Source organism: Megalobrama amblycephala, linkage group LG5 (assembly GCF_018812025.1).
Source record: "Megalobrama amblycephala isolate DHTTF-2021 linkage group LG5, ASM1881202v1, whole genome shotgun sequence".
In the NCBI taxonomy this organism is placed as follows: domain Eukaryota; kingdom Metazoa; phylum Chordata; class Actinopteri; order Cypriniformes; family Xenocyprididae; genus Megalobrama; species Megalobrama amblycephala.
The window spans coordinates 5,874,024-5,894,272 of record NC_063048.1 but is presented as its reverse complement, the minus strand read 5'-3'; the positions used below and the strand labels follow the sequence as shown (position 1 = coordinate 5,894,272).

Below are 20,249 nucleotides of genomic sequence, written 5' to 3'. Positions count from 1 at the left end.
CAATGAAAGCTGAGGAGACTTAAACACTGTAAGCTGATGAGTTGATTTATCTGTTTTGATATGCTGTTGTTCATAGAGATATTTAGATGGATTCAGAGACTTTTTAGTAGAGATGCACCAATTGCAATTTTCTTGGCTGATTCCGATTTCTGATTTTTTGTTAGTGTGATCGGCCGATCCCTATTTTTTGCCGATTACGATTTTAATCTATAAATGACAACATAAACAAAAATCTACTTTTCTTCAATGCAGAGTTTTATTTTCATTAAAAAAACAAAACAAATAAAAGTCAGTAATAAAATATAAACAGCTCAAATAAATGCAATAGAATAAAGAGAGCTATGAAACTAAGTTTTTTGGGTTAACTGGGTTTTTATTCAGGTAAGAAATACTACAGAAATTAAAGTAATCAAATGTAAAATAACACATTGTGTTATTTTGCATTGGTTACCTTAATTTATGTAGTCTTTATTGCAAATAATTCTTACCATTAAAGTTATACAACGTATTCAGTCAAGAGCAGAAAGTGTCTTTGTCTTTTGTTCTTTGATTAACATGACAGACAGCAGCAGGAATATTGGACTGCTGTCCCTTTAAGAGTTTATGAACGGTGTTCAACGGACCCAATACACAAATCCGCCGCGGAACTCTATGGGCGCCGCCATCTTGCCTGCCGCCATTACTGCGTGCCTGCGAAGTGTGACGGTGTGACACTTGCCTTGCCGGTGCCCTCTAATGACATTTCAATTAAAGTTCATCCTGCTCATTAAAGAAAATGTCTGGTGAAAGGGAACATGGGTAACGTAGATGATGTCAGGCAGTGGCCAAAACTTACCGATAAAGGTAATTTATTGACAACATAATGTAATAATGTAATGTAATGTAATGAAGAAGTGTATTAATTGATGACAACAATAAAACCGAACGCTGTCATTACTAGCTGTGTTGCTAATATGTTCACAAGCTTAAGTTTCAAATAATTATTAGGCCATCCTTAAAAATATTCTTGTTTGCCATAACCCGACCGACCCTGTCAATTTAGGACCGACCCAATTAATTATTTTTTCCCCTTTTAGTCCGACCGACTTGCCGATTGTAATTGCGTTAAGACCCACGGATTTTTTTTTACTCTTCAAACAGCTAATACAAATGCAATAAAATGTGAGACACACGCAATTGACGCTTTTCTCACGCTCTCACGCCACACATCCATTTTCTCACGCACAGAAAAATCGCGAAGTAAAGAGGACACAGAGACCGACAGACTAGACAGAGCAGGTTACTTATGATAGAAAAAAATCTCAGCTCTCAGATTCTGTCAATTTTATTACGAAATTCAAACAATAAATACCGTTTTGGTGCTTGTAAATGTGACATGCTAGAAATACAGATTAAAAAATATTACAACATCAAACGACGTATAATGTTATGTTCTTGTAAACATGTTTTTCAAAATGGATTTATGTATTCACACTTACCTTCGTCTGAGGTAAATCTCTCAGAAATGACCGAATGCTGTCAGCTAGCAGCTCCTCACACAGAACCTGTTTTGGCTGATATGTGTACTGTATTACATCTTTATTATATTTTTACTTATAGCATTAAATAAAGTTGTTATTATAATAAAAAATGCATTATATTTAAATTGTTATTTTTAAATAATACTGTATGTTTACAGCATTAAGTTAGGTGAGTTGTTTTTTTCTTGAGAAAAATTAATGCCTACCTTGTGTAGCCTAGCTAATATTTATCCAAATGAGTAATATCAAATCACAATAATAATTAAATAATAATTGAATAAAAATAATAAAAAAGTGTAGCTTACCAGAAATTGTAGCCTACCATGTAAACATTGTAACGTCACTAAACCTAATAAAATTCAGCTTAGTTACTAAAATGTTTTGACAATCACAATACACTTAATGTGATGCAATAAAAACGTTTTTTTTTTTTTTTTACATTTTTTACGACCTACCGACCTTTTTTTTTTTTTTTTTTGGCTGTTACGGCAAACCAAAATATTTTTAAGGATGCGCCACGACCAGTTGTAGCAATAAAATACATGTTCTTATAGGTATTCAAGATTATTTTATTAATCATCTGGCATGCGATGAGCCATCTCGGTTATGTGTTTCATCCACTTTTGACGCACATCTTGGTCCTCCGCTCGACCAGGAACTCTGTGCAATCCGTATGGCCGTAAACATGGGCAGTCAATGTGCAACAAAGCTTCGTGGATTACACAAACGGTTTTATTCCAGGCCTGTAGTTTTGTGCTGTTGTTAAAACAACCAACCACACAACACGCTCTGCCCGGCATCACTGGACAGCATAGGTACTAAAAAACTATATAGCTAACATCTGCTACAGCCTACGGGACCAACACATAGACTGTAAAAAAAAAAGATGGACGACGCGACGCCGCTTCCTTCCATTGTATTGAACTGAAGCCAAAATGGGCTGATGAATGGGCGCTGACACGTTACGCAATACGTCAAAAAAAAAAAAAAGTTTGGAGCCTGGGCATGCGCAGAAGGAATCGTCGTGGAGCCGGAGGCGGAGTCGCGATATCAAACTTCCGCCCAGACGACTGCGTCATCATTCATGTATTTTAAATAGACTATAAAAATTATACACAATTTAAAAGTCTACCTATAAAATAATAGGCTATTCTGTTTCTAGAGCAATAATATTTTTGAAACAGCAAATTCAGTAGATAAAATCAATATAATATGCCACTAGAAACAACTCTAAATCGCCAGAAACGGTCCTGCCATTTTAAATCAAGTTCAACTAACGTTACAGGAGATCGATTGCTGTAATTAGAGTAAGCTATCATTAGTTTTGTCCTGCTAATTATTATTTCCCAGCAAACACAGTACGTTGTGACGACGTCGTCAGTTAGTCGTCATTTGGTCAGCGTGACATTACTTTATGACAACGTTGTGAGGACGTCGTGGTAATGTTCCATTTTTTAGAATCTTGGCTAACGTTCCAGAAACGTCGCGGGCACGTCCTCAAAAGACGTCGCTGGTTAATACCACGGAGAACGTTGTAGCGACGTGGTCCACAGGTCTCCTGATAACTTTCCAGATATTGCATTAAGCCAACATTATGTTTGTTAATATGGCATTTGGATATTATGAGTAAATTTAATTGATTCAAGCTTTTTAAACGAATCGACATAGTTTTATTTATATTTGAGATATACCTAATAGCCTACTAAACATATTCATAAAATATTTGCCAGCAAAACTACCTAACATTTACTTAATAAATTGTGATTATTCATATGTTTGTGAACAAGAGGTTTACTGAATGATAACGTTGTGAGGACGTCGTGGTAAAGTTCCTTTTTTTTTATTTTTTTTTTAATTTTTTTTTTTATTTTTTTTAAGAATCTTGGCTAACGTTCCAGAAACGTCGCGGGCACGTCCTCAAAAGACGTCGCTGGTTAATCCCACGGAGAACGTTGTAGCGACGTGGTCCATTGGTCTCCTGATAACTTTCCAGATATGTAACTTTTTGTGTTCAAAATGTACAAAAATTATACAATGGGAATGTACAACATGAATACATTTTCCAAACCGTGTTTTTGTTGTACCCTGAATCATTATGGTACACCTAGATAAGTGTTTAATATTCGGACTATTTTAGACCAGTCTGGTAGGAACCGCTGCGGAGTAGCACAAATACCTGCGTGATTCGTCATAGACATAAACGGAGAAGTAGCTCCGGCTACAATGTTCTTCCGCAAGATGCATGCCGTTCTGTTTAACCGTTAGAGCGCCAAAAGTTATGGACATGTTTATATATTATATGTTGTGTTTGTGAATGAAGGAGATTTATTGGATGGGGCACGCGCGAGACAAATTCGAAATTTTAAATGAGCAAGTCTAACGGACTTTCGGAGAATCTTGAGTACTGCGCATGCGCATCATTTTGTTCTGTAACGGTCGACTTCCAGCAGACGGACACGGAGTAAAAGGTAAGCCCTTAAGGTACTGCTTTTATTCATCGTTTTTGCCCATGTGACACTAAATATCACTTGTGATGAGTAATGTTAGTGCAGTGTTTTGGGTTTTCTAAATGTATTTCATAAATAAATTACGTTTGGTTAATGTGCGCACGAGCGCTGTCCCCGTGAGGCGGTCTGAGGTAACTTAGCGTTAATGTTAAAATTATCTGAGACGCAGTTTTATATTCTTATTTTAGTTATTTTAAGTGTAACGTTCACTGTTTAATGCTCTAAACGGCAAAATAATCACTTATATTCGTTAAACGGCAACTGTAGTAAAGTGTTTTTTAATTTTAGACCCTGCCTGGCCTCCTTGAAGCTCATATGAACCATATTGAAAATTCAATAAAATCAGACACGGTTAATTACTTAACGATTTGTTTACTTAAATTCTTTGTAATGACAGCCAGTAAAGCAGCCAAATCAATGATTTAGAGTTGTTTATAACAAAATATTCTCGTTTGTCGCCACTTACTGGTTTAATGTGAACGTTATGTGTGAGTCTATTCATTCTAAGAAATCTAACATACTTTTTATTTTCAGCAGCTGGAGGAGAGACAGCCTGTGCAGCAACAACAAGACAACAATGATTATAAGCAGGGGTGGGTATTAAATTAGTTTCTGACTTGTTCAGTACCAGTAGATATTTATAAGGTCCTGGACTAATGGTGCTGCTATCGGTATGTATGTAACGTTCAGTCATTAATTGCCCTTTATATACAACCACATATCATTCAGATAATCTCCAGGTGGACTGCACGGGTCCAGGATCAAGAGATCATTCATCATGCAGACCATGTTCCAGGAGAAGCAGCGTATACTGGGTGAACAACTATGCCTCACTTTTCCAATATCACTTAGGTAAGACTAAATGGATTTAAAGTGATTTCAATCATGGTAATTTGTTTCAGGTCTGCTTGATCATTTTGTTGTCCTGGATGTGAGAACATGGTCAAAAGATGTGTCAATCAGCATCCAGCCATAAAAGCAGCCTTCTCGTTAAAGGGTTAGTTCTCCCAAAAATGAAAATTCTGTCATTTATTACTTACCCTCATGTCGTTCCACACCCGTAAGACCTTTGTTAATCTTCAGAACACAATTTAAGATATTTTAGTTGAAATCCGATGGCTCAGTGAGGCCTCCATAGGGAGCAATGGACATTTCCTCTCTCAAGATCCATTAATGTACTAAAAACATATTTAAATCGGTTCATGTGAGTACAGTGGTTCAATATTAATATTATAAAGTGACAAGAATATTTTTGGAGCACCAAAAAAACTAAATAACGAATTATTTAGTGATGGCTGTTAAGTTAAACTTGAAATTCTAAGGGAAAAAATTTTATTCATTATTGTTAAATAAAGACTGGAAATCTATCGGATGAGATGAGGTTTGATGTGAGATCAAAATGAATGAATACTATTGGTTGTGGACATGTAGTGCAACCTGGAAGGAACAAGGAAGCTGATTGGCCATTGGATCTCCACATGTCACATAGAACCAGGTGTGCCTGTTTGATTATCAGTGTGCAGAGGATCTCTGCTGGCAGTGAATGCGCTTCTTTTACCCAAGTTGGTGCTAATACTGGTTATAAAACCAAAGGATAAGTGTTGTTAAAGCATGCATGGATATAGCCACTGAGTTTGGAAGAAACCACATGCTGAGTTTGGTCAAAGACAGTTGGGAAAAGCCACAATGTGTTCATCAACTTTGAGACGCTACTGGTTATTAAGCTAAACATCTGACTAAGCATCTGAGTTAAACATCTGAATTAACCTGTGAAGAAAAGCAAATGAGGATCAAGTTGTTACTGAAAATAAATTGCTTCGATGATAAAGGATGTTTTGAGTTATTCCATGCGCACTCAAGAGTTGGTTGAAGCCTTTGTCAAGTTAGGGTAAACATTGTGGCAGAGAAGAATCCCTAGATAACTTGACAATGGCCGATTTCAAAACAATGCTTCAGGAAGCATCGGAGCACAGATGAATCAGTGTGTCGAATCTGCTGTACGGAGCGCCAAAGTCACGTGATTTCAGCCGTTGGCAGTTTGACACGCGATCTGAATCATGATTCGACACACTGATTCATTTGTGCTCCGATGCTTCATGAAGCAGTGTTTTGAAATTGGCCATCACTAAATAAGTCGTTATTTTGTTTTGTTTTTTTTGGCGCTCCAAAAATATTCTTGTCGCTTTATAATATTAATATTGAACCACTGTACTCACATGAACTGATTTAAATATGTTTTTAGTACCTTTATGGATCTTGAGAGAGGAAGTGTCCATTGCTCCCTATGGAGGCCTCACTGAGCCATCGGATTTCAACTAAAATATCTTAATTTGTGTTTTGAAGATTAATGTCTTACGGGTCTGAAACGGCATGAGGGTGAGTAATAAATGACAGAATTTTCATTTTTGGGTGAACTAACCCTTTAAAAGGCTCAGGAGGACAAACAAGTAATTCACAGGGTTGAATTTCACAATTCAATTACTCACAGAGACAAGGAGATGTTAATAATTCTGAATTTGAGGGGTCAGCAATTTTACTATTTGATACATTTACACTTTTTATTTAATTCAGAAATCATTGTGATTGATGAATCTGAATATAGGTGATGTGTACATTTATTTAGAAATCGGATTTGATATTTTAAAATGCACTGTCTGTCCAAAATTACAGACTTTCCCGCTGTTGGTGCATATTAACCATCATCCTGTCATTGTTTCTTTTCTGTTTCAAAAAGCAGACTTTATATTTATCATTCCAGGTCCTGATTAGGAGACGCAGAGAACATGAAGCTATGTGCCATGCTGTTTATATTTATCAAGCAGTAAAAATGCTCAAAACTAAACAGAAGCATTTTGAAATTTTATGACAACCGTCATTTATTACACTGCATTCATTCAACAACAATGGTTACACATGCTTTACACTTTCAAATTTCAGTTTTTAATCTGATCAAGTGTTTACATGTCCTATCGAACAGATTAGAAAAGGTTTAAACCACCCCTTACAATCAGAATGAAATTTTAAAATCTGATTTGGCAAATTTATTCTGAATGACATGGGTGCATGTGACTTAAAGGGATAGTTCACCCAAAAATGAAAATTCTGTCATCATTTACTCACCCTCACCGATTACAAATTAATTATTAGGGTCCATGTAAATGCAGCTATTGTATAGTCTCAAATGATACACAATCACATCACATAGGCTGCTTGGCAACCCTATAACTTTTTTAAATCTGAAGCTATAGCAGCAACATTAGCTGTGTTTACATGGGCTCTAATAATCAGACTTTAATCAGACTAGTAGCACAGATGGAATAAAAAGTCACATGTAACCACATTAGTTGAAATGAATTGGCCGGGTCCAATTGACATTTAATTCGGATTGAAAGGGCATGATTAAAGCTTTTTTAAAATCTGTTCGATTAAAACTGTTCGAATCAATTTGCCTATCAAATACAATCCAAAATCTCCTTCCTCTCATCATCTCATCCGCAAGCTTCTTGTTTTGGGCGTTGAAAGGGGCATTTTTACTCCTTGATAAATATAAACAGCATGGCACAAAGCTTAATGTGCTCATCGTCTCCTAATTAGGACCCATAATAGATAAATGTTAAGTCTGTTTTTAAAACAAAGAAAAGCTGTGTAGTGCAGTCGTGCAATGTACCAACTGCTTTGACATGATTATCGGGTTAACTAACTTGTATGCAAGGGCTCACAAACTACTGAGTTTTCGAACTTACAAAGTGTACGCCTGCCTAAAGTGTTAGTTCACACAAAAATGAAAAAAAAAAAATGACTCACCCTTATGTCATTCCGAACATGCAAGAATGTGTTGTTCATCTTCGAAACATAAGTGAAGATATTTTAATGAAATCTGAGAGTTATCTCCCTCAATTTACAGACCATGCAACTAACACTTTGATACTTCAAAAAGTTCATAAAGAGATTGTAAAAGTTATCCATATGAATGGAGCAGTTTAGTCCAAATTTGAACATGAACTTCAAAGAGACTTGTTCGCTTAATGCAATATACAGTTTGAGTTTAGACTTTTATTTACATATAAACATTAATTAGCGAACATAAATGGAAGCTCAACTGTACTTTTTGTATATTCACTAGTGTATTAAATTTGTTCATTATATAAAGTGATCGAGTTTATTCAGAAAATTTGAACTAAACCTCTCAATATTCATTAGATTAGATTTACGATCTGTATGAACTTTTGTTTTAAACATCAAAGTGGCAGTTGTGTAGACTGTCAGTGGAGGGACAGAAAGCTCTCAGATTTCATTAAATTATCTTTATTTGTGTTTTGAAGATGAACGAAAGTCTTAACAGGTTTGGAACGACATGAATTCATGTCATGATAAAAACAAATAATGTTGTAACTCACAATATATACATATTTTAATGATTTCAAAATACTATCAAAAATTTAAAAAAAACTTCATAATCGCAATTCATTTAGGCTACATGAAATATGCCCTTACTGTATTTTTTCTTAAAATATTTTTTTCTTGCTTTCGTGTACAGAAAGATGTATTTTTGAGGAGGCTGCAACAACGACTAAAGCCAGGGACACACTTAACGACTGTAAGGCCGATTATAAATAAACTAATTAACTGATCTTGCCCAAACACGTTGAGTCAGAGCCAGTTGCATTCAGTCTTTTATAATCTGTAAGTATTTAAATCCACTTCAGTCGAAGGAAACAGTTTTTAAGTGTGTTGATTTCAGTCTTAGAATGTTTCTTCTAGTCGTTCAGTTCAGTGTGTCCCCAGCTTGAAGTAATCGTTAATGTAAGTTCTTTGAGAATTTGTGCACTGTTTATTATCTAAATGTAATAATGTACACTGCCAATCAAAGATATTGAGATTTGGAAGATGTAGCAAAATTTAATTTATTCCTTTGATGAAAAATTTTCGGCATAATTTTTCTAGTCTTCAGTGCCACTTGATCTTTGATCATTCTAATATGCTGAATTGATGCTCGACATTTCTTTTGAAATGTGCTGCTTCATATTTTTGTGTTCTTGAGCATCAAATCATCATATTAGAATGATTTCTGAAGGATCATGTGACACTGAAGACTGGAGTAATGATGCTGAAAATTCAACTTTGATCACAGGAATAACTTACTTTTAAAAATAGATTAAAATAGAAAACAGTTAATAGTAAAACTATTTTAGAATATTAAAGTAAAACTACTTCACAATATTATTATTTTACTGTATTTTTTCATCAAATGCTGCCTTGGTAAGTAGAAGAGACTGCTTTTAAAAGTAAAAATGCAACTTCTAACAATGTAATTCAACCTTTCAGCTGCCAGAGGAGGATGATGATGGCAGTGGTGACCGAGGTGACTGTGCAGCTCAGGATGAAGAAGAGGAGGAACATGTAAGTTAAACATGCTTTCCTCATACCTTTCTAACAAACAATAAACCTGACTACAATAACTACTATAATATATTTTTTTTTAGCTTCCAGTTTGCAAAAATCCAAAGTGAATATATAGAGACCATCCTCCTATCCTTGCCTCAGAAGAACCTGAGAAAGACCCTCTTCCTCTTCTCTCACAGCTCTCCATCATCTACCTCTACAACACTGTTGGCAAGAGTGTTATACACAGCTGAGGACACGGTAATGAGAGATCTCAAATTCTTCCTCAAAGTCTGCATGTTCATTTTCTTGAACAAAAACTGTACATGTATTTTTGGGTGGGCCAAACTATTATTTGAAGAAATGCTAAAAATCTCTATATTGTTCTTTGTACATATCTTTTACTCTTTATGAATGTCATCTTCTGGATTTTTTTTTAGCTTTTGAGAAGCTCAAGGACTGTATATCTTTGGTAATTGTGATATTGTCTGGCAGTAAAGCAGTATTAAAGCACATTACCTCAGTATATTTGTAGCAGCTGCCTCATACAGGACACTTAGGAAATGGTTTAATATATATTTTTTGCAAATAAAGTAATAAAATATCTGCTGAATCTTTTTCATATCTTTGTCATTTTTGTGCCAAATTATGGATAGTAGTAATCATAAGAGTATCTATAAATATAATTGATAAAATCATTATTTAACTATACCCATCTAATGATAAAACACTTTGTCAATTAAAAGAATAAAACATATTAATCACTGGTTACATTTATTTATTGATTGTATTGTTTGATCTATGAATGTGTTCAATTTATGAATTCATGTGTTAACACTTTACATGGTTAAAACATGGTTACATGGTAATATTCAAATGTATTGGCTTAGTAATTGTACAAAGTAACAATGCTGATGATTTCATGGATGCAGTTTGTTTCTAGCCATTTTCTGTCAGAATTTAATGTGGGTTTCTATTGGTTTCCACTACATATTTTGATCTGCAAATGTATTAACCAAAGCAATACAATTCCCTATAACAATTAGAATTTATTATAAGGTTTTATAGCAGAGAATGAAGTGTTTATCAGTTCTGCATTGATTTCAAGGTTATGGACGGTGCACATTTCCATTCCCCGGAGTAAAGGTCGAGGTGGTATTTTGGTCTTTAGGACGTACCTGTCACGTTCCAGCAACGTACCACTAAAACGTCGCCACAACGAATATGGGAATCACAAAGTTACGTCGCTGGAACGTTATTCGGGACGTCGTTGCAACTAATATGAGCCGATCCGGTTACGTTTTCACAACGTGCCAGTTTGGTCGTTAAGACGTTACTGTCACGTTCCAGCGACGTACCGCCATAACGTCGCCACGACGAATATGGGAATCGCAAAGTTACGTCCCTAGAACGTTATTTGGAACGTCGCTGCGACTAATATGAGCCGATCCAGTTACGTTTTTACAACGTACCAGTTTGGTCGTTGAGACGTACTCCTCACGTTACAGAGACATACCACTATAACGTCGCCACGACGAATATGGGAATCACAAAGTTACGTCCCTAGAACGTTATTTGGTACGTCGCTACAACGAATATGGTCCGGTCCAGTTACGTCGTCACAACGTAACTGTGTTAGCTGGGTTTATACCCATAAAAATAATAAGTAACTGCCAGATAACGATCACCTGCTTTTTCCCGACATGGTTAACATTAGGTGTGTTATCTTAACTAATAACATTTATTAATTAGCTTATAACGCCCACATTTAATGTTACAGAAAAAAGTTAAGTGATCCGTCAGATCCTGTAGGTCAGTTAGTACAGTTTACTGCTGAACAACTCATTTTGTTGGTGCTAAATAACAAAGAAATCGAAAATTAACAGTTAGTTAATACATCTTCAAACTCCCCTCGAAGCTCCGACAGTCCTCAGACAAGCTGTCAATCAACTTCGAATCACGACGACACGCCCCGTTTTTATAGCATCAAATTACTAGCTAAAATCTAAATCATCACAAAAACGAACAATTGAATATATATCAGCGTGATAACAACTACCTTAAATGACCAAAACCATCTTTCAGAAAGTTTTATTTGAAGCATAATTTATTTTTAAGTTTTCACTGAAGTCTCATTCGACTGCATTGAGAGGGCGGGATTTATGACCTGTACTGCATCCAGCCTCCAGGGGGCGATCAAAGAGCCCGCGGCTTCACTTTTCAGAACGTATGAGACCAGTGCCCAAGGAAGTCGACCGGAAGTTGAAGTCGGCCGGGTGCCGCCATCTTGTAGCAGAACTTCACTTGCGTTAGCATCCCCATTGACTCCCATTCATTTTGGCGTCACTTTGACAGTGAATAACTTTACATCTGAGGCGTTTAAAGACTCCATTTGTCCATTATTTATTTCTAAAGATACACGACAATGTATAAAGGGCTCCATTACCTTCTATGTTACATTATGGCCCCGTAGATACAGTTTTTGTAAAAATAGGCTAACGATTGCGTCATAACCACTCGACTCTCTGTCGCACAGTAGAGAAATTACCGTACAGACAGGAGGAGAAGCTCGCAGGCAATCGGGGAGATGTCAAGAGAGATGGCGTACTGGCGTTACATTTTAAAATACTATACAAAATAATTAATCAGAATACTTACTCCTGCTTACTCACGCCAAAGAACTCCCCGCTCAAGCTCGCCGTCTCTGCAAGATTAACGATGGCAGTTTTCACGCACAGCTACTAGAAGATTTACATCTGTCAGACAGGTTGCAGACGTCATCAAGCTTAGTTTGAGTCTGCGCGTCAGAAACGGAAGTGCTAAAAATCGCTAAAAATGGGCTTCACTTGTCTCAATTGAGTTCCAATGGGGTCGCTGTGTCCATTTCTTTTACTGTCTATGTATGAGACACACTTCTGCTACTTCCTTAGCAGCAAGGCACGCAGTAATGGCGGCGCTGCTTTACTTCCGTGTTTCGCCGGATTTGTCTATACTGTTACACACAACATGAGTTCACTTTCTTAGCCATTTAACGATTAAAATCTGACAGTGTTTATCTGTGTACTCGCCAAGATTGCCTGTGCCGCTGGTTTTGACATACTTTTGTATGTATTTGACAGTTTAAGCTCAGTAAGCCACTCGTTTTGGTACTTGTGACTCTGTTTGACTTCTGTCTCTGTTCGTGGCTTGTCCGCTCCACCGCTCAGTGGTGCGCGCGCTTTTGGTGTGACCGCGAAACCTGCGGGAATTACTAAAATTATGCGCAATACAAGCACTATTTACCGGAGCGAATGAGACGAGAGAGAGAGAGAGAGAGAGAGGAGGCGCCCGCGCGGGTGTGTGTCACTTCACCGTGACAAAGCTGAGAGCGAGAACGCGCAGCTGACGTTATTGCCTGATTCTCTGACCCAGTTCGTTTGCTGGTTTCCATGGTTGTAATACGCGGTGTTTTCTGCCAACTGGCACCCTGTGATGTCGAAATACTATTGGTTAAACTGCAGCACGAGGTTTCGCAAGGACCACAACAAAAACAGACATTCCGACACGGAACGCACATTTTAAAAGTAGAATATTTGGCTGTAGCAATGTTTTTCTGAGAAACAAGTAGGTGAACTTGGCATGTTTCCTAAATATCTGCAAACATATTGGGGTATTTTTATGCTTTATTAAAGTAAAAATCTTACATAGAGCCCCTTTAAACATATAAACGTTTTAGATGCAGAGCAAGCTGATGAAAGTTTACAAAGACAAACATTTTATCATGCACTGATGAACTGTGCACAATAAGACCAGATGCATGTAATCTGTCAAGTAAGTTGGGAAATATTCATATCGTGTTGACTTTAAATAATTTTAAAAAAGATCTTACCAGTGCCGTATATACAGTGCAGACCAACCCAGTTGCCAGTACTGCTCCCCATAAATGAAAACCAGTAACTAGAGACAGACATTAATGTTCATGCATTAATAATGTTAATTATGACTATATTTATTTGAAAGTTATTGCAACATTACCTGCATTCAGTGCAAGAGCGGGTGTATAGATGCCAACACCCACATAAATGACCTGCAAAATGGACACACACATTAACTCTCTCCAAAAGAGCCATTTAATGCATTAATTATGCAAAAATGGAAACTTTATTTCACAATAGAGGGCTTACCATCTGAAAAATAAATGTAACAGTGCCACATATACGGACGGCTTTACAGAAGCGCAGCTCCAAATACTGCAAGGTGAATGAGACGTGAGCATGTTTAATAAAGGCATCACTGACAAAACAACATGTTAGTGGTGCAAAACCCATTTAGAGTGTTGCCGGGCTGTTGTTATGGGGTTGCCAGGGTGGTCTCTAAATAATATCTGTAATATTTGTACCTGGTAAACACTGGTGAGATGCAGTCTGTAGAACACAGGAATGAAAATGTGTGCTGGTATCAGGAGACCCAGAATATAAGAGCAGCCAATGAACCAGTACTGTGTGCCATTGGCGTAGACTTCAGCCGGCGTGCCAATGACGGCCACGGCCGACTGGAAGGTGGCCATGAGAGACAGAGAGAGCGGCAGGCACTTCATATTCCTGTCTGCGAACAGAAACTCTTGCGTGGTGCTCTGGCGTCCTCCGGTGAAGGCATAGTACAGCCCGATGGACATGGAGGCCACCAACAGCAACGCAAATATCACATAATCAATAATAGTGAAGTACTTAGGCCCCGATGGATCCATACTGAGATTGCAGGCATGAAGCGTGATATTAGAGTCTCCGCTGCATGATCAGGACAAAGGTCAAAGCCATCGGCCTGCAAATCTGATGACGACCTGAAACACACTGATAGAAGATTCAGGTTATGATTTCATGTTATGCTAGTGAGTTGACATTTAAAGTTGCCATCTATTTTTCAAATGCATGATATTAGAACTTATGGTGACCATTTCATACTTGGGTCAATGACGTGATGCCTACATTTTCTGTCCGATTGCATTTTTTCCAGTTAAAATATGGTTTAAATGCATAAAAAGATATGTAGTACCTGTCCCATGCATGTACTCACTTTAACTTTTCAAAAAAACGTGGGTTATCTGTAATTTTCTCTTATTTAAAGTGTCAAAATATCATGTGGTGCGACCGTCCGGCCATAACTTCTGTTTTGGAAATGTCTTTGAAATTACTCTAAATTTATTCAAATTAATTTTCTGCACTAATTGGCATGATTTCCAACATGTTTTGTAATCCTGTACAAAATTGCAAAGCATTCGTATTTATATTTCCATAATAATATACAAACAAACTTTGTCCGATGATGTCCATTTTATGAAATATCATGTGGTGCGACTATCAAAAAACAACCACTTTGGGACTTTCATGTTGAAAGCTATTCAAAGACAGGAAGTTGCATCATATACTAATTTGCGAAGGACACATGAAAGCAACGAGCAGGTTTGTAACTTAAATTTGTAAAAAATACCCTTTTTAACAGCTGGTATGTAATTACCACATTTGGATATCATGTGGTATGACCTCAAAAAAAAAAAACAATGAATATTGAGTTATTTCTGCAAATACAGTGGTGTGAATAAGTGTTTGCCCCTTCCTGATTTTTTATTTTTTTTGCATGTTTGTCACACTTTAATGTTTCAGATCATCAAACAAATTTAAATATTAATCAAAGATAACACAAGTAAACACAACATGCAGTTTTTAAATGAATTGGATTTCAAAATCCAAACCCACATGACCCTGTGTAAAAGTGCTTGCCCCCTAAACCTAATAACTGGTTGGGCCACCCTTAGCAGCAACAACTGCACTCAAGCGTTTGTGATAACTTGCAATGAGTCTGTTAAAGGTGCTGTGGAGGAATTTTGGCCCACTCATCTTTGCAGAATTGATGTAATCCAGCCACATTGGAGGGTTTTCGAGCATGAACTGCCTTTTTAAGGTCATGCCACAGCATCTCAATAGGATTGAGGTCAGGACTTTGACTAGGCCACTCCAAAGTCTTCATTTTGTTTTTCTTCAGCCATTCAGAGGTGGACTTGCTGGTGTGTTTTGGATCATTGTCCTGCTGCAGAACCCAAGTTTGCTTCAGTTTGAGGTCACAAACAGATGGCTGGACATTGTCCTTCAGGATTTTTTGGTAGACAGCAGAATTCATGGTTCCATATATCACAGCATGTCTTCCAGGTCCTGAAGCAGCAAAACAGCACCAGACCATCACACTACCACCACCATATTTTACTGTTGGTATGATGTTCTTTTTCTGAAATGCTGTGTTACTTTTACGCCAGATTTAATGGGACACACACCTTCCAAAAAGTTCAACTTTTGTGTTGTCAGTCCACAGAGTATTTTCCCAAATGTCTTGGGGATCATCAAGATGTTTTCTGGCAAAACTGAGACGAGCCTTTATGTTCTTTTTGCTCAGCAGCAGTTTTCGTCTTGAAACTCTGCCATGCAGGCCATTTTTGCCCAGTCTCTTTCTTATGGTGGAGTCATGAACACTGACCTTAACTGAGGCAAGCACTTTTTCACACAGGGCCATGTGGGTTTGGATTTTGTTTTCCCTTCCCCTTCATAATAAAAACCTTCATTTAAAAACTGCATGTTGTTAACTTGTGTTATCTTTGATTAATATTTAAATTTGTTTGATGATCTGAAACATTAATGTGTGACAAACATGCAAAAAAAAAAAAAAAAAAAAAAAATCAGGAAGGGGGCAAAAACTTTTTCACACCACTGTATATACTTTTATTACAAATGTCATAGTGACCTTTCGTGGAAAGCTAGCTTGTTTTGTTTAGGTGGCCAATTCTGTGCCTGTAAATTTTGACTGAATTTGAAAATATCATGTGGTGCGACCACTGCAGAGTGTTTTCCATGATAGATATATGTTCTAGATTGGCAGTTTTTGTGCTTTTATATTCAATTGATGATTTATATACATAAAGTACTTTATTTTAGTATCATTCAGAATAGATGTTTATGCAATTTGGGTCATTTTATAAAAATATTTCAGCCAGTTTATGTTTGTATTGTAAAAAAATTGTATAGAGTATGTAATTTCAGTTTGGTAATTATTAAAATAGTAAAAAATGTTTATTTATTTATAACTATTTCAATCTATTTTACCAGATGCCAAGCAAAGTAAAAACCACTGGCCATAGGCACTGTGTTGATTCTGACCCTGCAGCAAGAATTAGTTACACCTTGTTAGGAGAAGAGTGAAATGTAATTTACAATTTAAAATATCTGTTTTCTGTGTATATATAGTGTATATATATATTCTGTTTTCTGAATATATAGTAAACTAAAATGTATTCCAGTGATCAAAGCTGAATTTTCAGCATCATTACTCCAGTCTTCAGTGTCACATGATTCTTCAGAAATCATTCTAATATGCTGCAAAGAAACATTTCTGATTATTATCACTGTTCATATTTTTGTGGAATCTGCAAAATATTTTATTTGTCAGGATTCTTTGATGAATAGACAGTTCAAAAGAACAGCATTTATTTGAAATAGAATCTTTTGTAAAATTATAAATGTCTTTACTGTCTTTTGATTAGTTTAGGCCTAATGTGCCCTTGATGAATTAAAGTATTAATTAATTTCAACTTAAATGAAAGTCAACTTAAATGAAATGGTGCACTTATGTTTGCGATGTGATTTTTTAAATATAAAGAAGGTTTATAAAAACTGTGTTCATTAAAATTCTATAAAATTGTAATAAAATCTGGTTTAAATCTATTTTTGTATAAAATTGATTGCTTATTGATCTCTTTAAATATATTTTTAATGATATTTAAGGTCTTTGTGTCCTCATCATGTGGTGAAACCAATAATAACAATATCTGTATTAAATTAAAAATAAAATATTTAATTTCTGTGACTGAAATATGAATCACTGATACAGTATGCTTAAGTGAATGGTGTTTTTAAAACATTTTTATCAGTTTTATGCGATTTACAGGAAAAATAAGTCTGTTAACTACATTTAAGAAGGCAACTCTGAAGTTATACAGCAAAAATAAGTTATTCTTTACAGAATATCAAACAAAATGCAAATACTTGGTTTCTAAACACTTTAATTACTGAGAACTTGTAAAAAAAAATGTTAAGCATGTTGAGGAAATGAACTGATTTTAAGATAAATCACGGTCGCACCACATGACATTTTTTATGGTTATGGCCAATTCATCTAGATAAAAAAAAAACACTAAAATCACTTAATTTTTAAACAATTTTTTATATGAATTTATGTGTACACAACATTCTTAATGTCTGAATAATTGCAATAGATATTATTTTTTGTATTTTAAAATTGGTCTGTTGAAAATCCTTATACATCATTGACCCACTTATAAGTTTCATTTTGACCTCATCTATTTTCCAAATGCATGTTACAGAACTTAACATGAACCATGTATATTTAATAAAAAAAAAAAAAACTTTTTTTAATCAAAATTTTTAATCAAAATTTCATAAGACCTTCTGAAGAAAAAGACACACACCAAACTTTTCCAGTCATTTAGTCTGCTTAAAGTCTGCATTAAATGAAAATTTGAAAATTCACACCTATCTATTTTCCAAAAGCATGTTACAGATGTTTTTGTGAATGATTCATCTATGTTTGCATTTCATTCTAGTCAAGATTTCTTCTCCAACGTCTTCTCCAATCGTTCAGTCTGCTTAAAACTCGCCCTGCAAGTTCACGTTTATCTGCCTCTACTTTACCTTAGACCTACTCTACCTTAACTCAATGATCTGTTACACTTGGATGATAGTTACATTAAAGAAGAAAGATCTGTTGCTACTTCCTTTTCATTTTGGCTTTATAAAAAATACTACTATGTACTAAAGCACAATAGTAACTGCCCAGTTTTTAGTGCCCTTGGTTTTAGCCTTGAATCAAACCAAGTAGGTATGAGATGAATCACAACATTACATTTCAATTGAAGCAAGAAATTATTTGAAAAATTGTAAAAAGACGAAATCAACCTCATTCTACTACACATCACTGGTATCTGGTTTAATTACCAATTCCTCTGATTTTTAACCCTTACATTTCAACCAATTAGTTGTATAGATACATATTTTTATTCTAATCAATTCCCATTTAATAAAATCAAGTCCAGGCCTCCATTTTAACTCACTGAATATCCTCTTTCTCTTGGAAATATGTCACATTGTAGAATAAAATAATGACATCAAGAGCAAACGATCTACTCCATCTCATGAAGTACTGTGAATTACATAAATGAATTAGCATCAATAATATTTATTTTAACTTCCATGTCTACAGAACCTTGTCTGATTGGTGGATCTCAATTAAAATCTGCACTGTATTACAATTTTTGTTTTTTGTTAAAAAGATGTTTTTATGGATTTTGTGGATTCTGGAATTCACTGCCGCTTCAATGTATATCTTTTGAGTGATTTATTTTACTTTTCCATCTTTAAACACTAGATAATAATGATGAATATTGTCTGAACCCCTCATTGAGAGAAAGAACATGTTATCTGAATGTTTTGGGGACGTATCCTGATTAGAGCATGAGCTCAACCAATTTCAACCTTGAAGAAGCTGTGTTTCTGTCAGTATCCATAGTTACAGGTCCTGAATTTGTGAACAACTGGCATCCAGGTGAGATGAAATTACCATCTTTTAGGTCCTGGTGTCATCCGTATAATGTGCTTCTGCTTATCAGTCTAGTTTTCTAAGTTGATCTATTTCTTACCCAATCAGAATCATTCATCCTGATGTAATGACATAGTTTATTGACTTGTGTAAAGTGTAATTGCTATGGAAATGTGAATGTATGCAGGTGGCCTACGAACTCCTTGTGAGTGATGAAGCTGACTTCAGCTGATGAAACTGCAAACTATTCTTCAGTATAATTTTCTTCAATCATTTTTTTTTTTTTTTTAACTTTGACTACTTTGTCTTCATTTATCATAACCTGTCTTTGTGTCTTAACTGTAAAATCCCCTAAATTGCACAGATGAATGGCTTAAATTGAGGTGTATAGCGTCATTTAACAACCTCAGATCTCAAAGTGAGACTGTCTAAAGATTTAAACAAGTTATATATCACAGTACCATGGTATTAGCATCTATTTTTTTTATTTAAAGTAGGGGTCCAAGGGGTTAATGAGGGATAGTAAACACTTCCCTACCGGACACTGCAGGGTTAACAGTTCCTGGCAGTTGTAACAGAGATATCAATTTCAACTTTACCCCAGATGCACTCCCCAGGACCATATTTCATGTAAAATTGTAAATATATTAGCATTTCTGACTGATCTACCTAGTTATACCTATCATTAGGTTGTGCAATTTCACGTCCTTGTTATTGTAAGTTAGTTGTTGGACGCATGCTGTGTTCCTCAGTGTTCATGCAGTGTTCCTCATCTACACAAGTACAACAGGTGAACGACGTACATGTTGTTCGACATGCAGGTGTTCTTACCTAAAGCAGTCAGTCAGATCAGCTGGAGCTTCTTGATGTGTGTCATTCAGGGTCCAGACAGGGAATGTCAGTGTTGCACTAATACACTCCACCTAGTGTTACAGTTGCCATCACGCCTTAAGGTTACTGAGCCACTTTGTCACAGACAAACACACTATGCACCTTACAATTTACTATCTAAATCTCCACACTGATAATAAGCGTTTCCCACTACACACATTTATGCTTTTTCTTTTTTCTTTCTCTATACATGCTTTCCAAAAAACGTTTGAATATTATATATAATGTGAAATAATAATATGCGCATTACAATCAAAAAATTCAACCACGTGGGGGAAAAATAAAGCGTTTTCATGGGCACAGATTACGTGGC

At 35.8% G+C, this 20,249-nt stretch overlaps 1 protein-coding gene across 6 annotated transcripts in view; it reads right to left on the bottom strand.

Annotated features, from left to right (window-relative positions):
* Positions 1-20,214, bottom strand: part of slc5a6b (solute carrier family 5 member 6) — a 32,101-nt gene extending 11,887 nt beyond the window's left edge. For all 6 annotated transcript variants that reach the window (XM_048190455.1, XM_048190457.1, XM_048190458.1 and 3 more), the window contains exons 1-5: positions 19,877-20,214; positions 13,788-14,238; positions 13,573-13,638; positions 13,424-13,475; positions 13,278-13,345 (exon numbers count right to left, since the gene is read on the bottom strand). In XM_048190455.1, coding sequence (XP_048046412.1) covers positions 13,278-13,345; positions 13,424-13,475; positions 13,573-13,638; positions 13,788-14,135 — 534 coding nt within the window. In that variant the 5' untranslated portion in view covers positions 14,136-14,238; positions 19,877-20,214. The remainder of the gene's footprint in view (positions 1-13,277; positions 13,346-13,423; positions 13,476-13,572; positions 13,639-13,787; positions 14,239-19,876) is intronic.
* Positions 20,215-20,249: the final 35 nt, after the last annotated feature.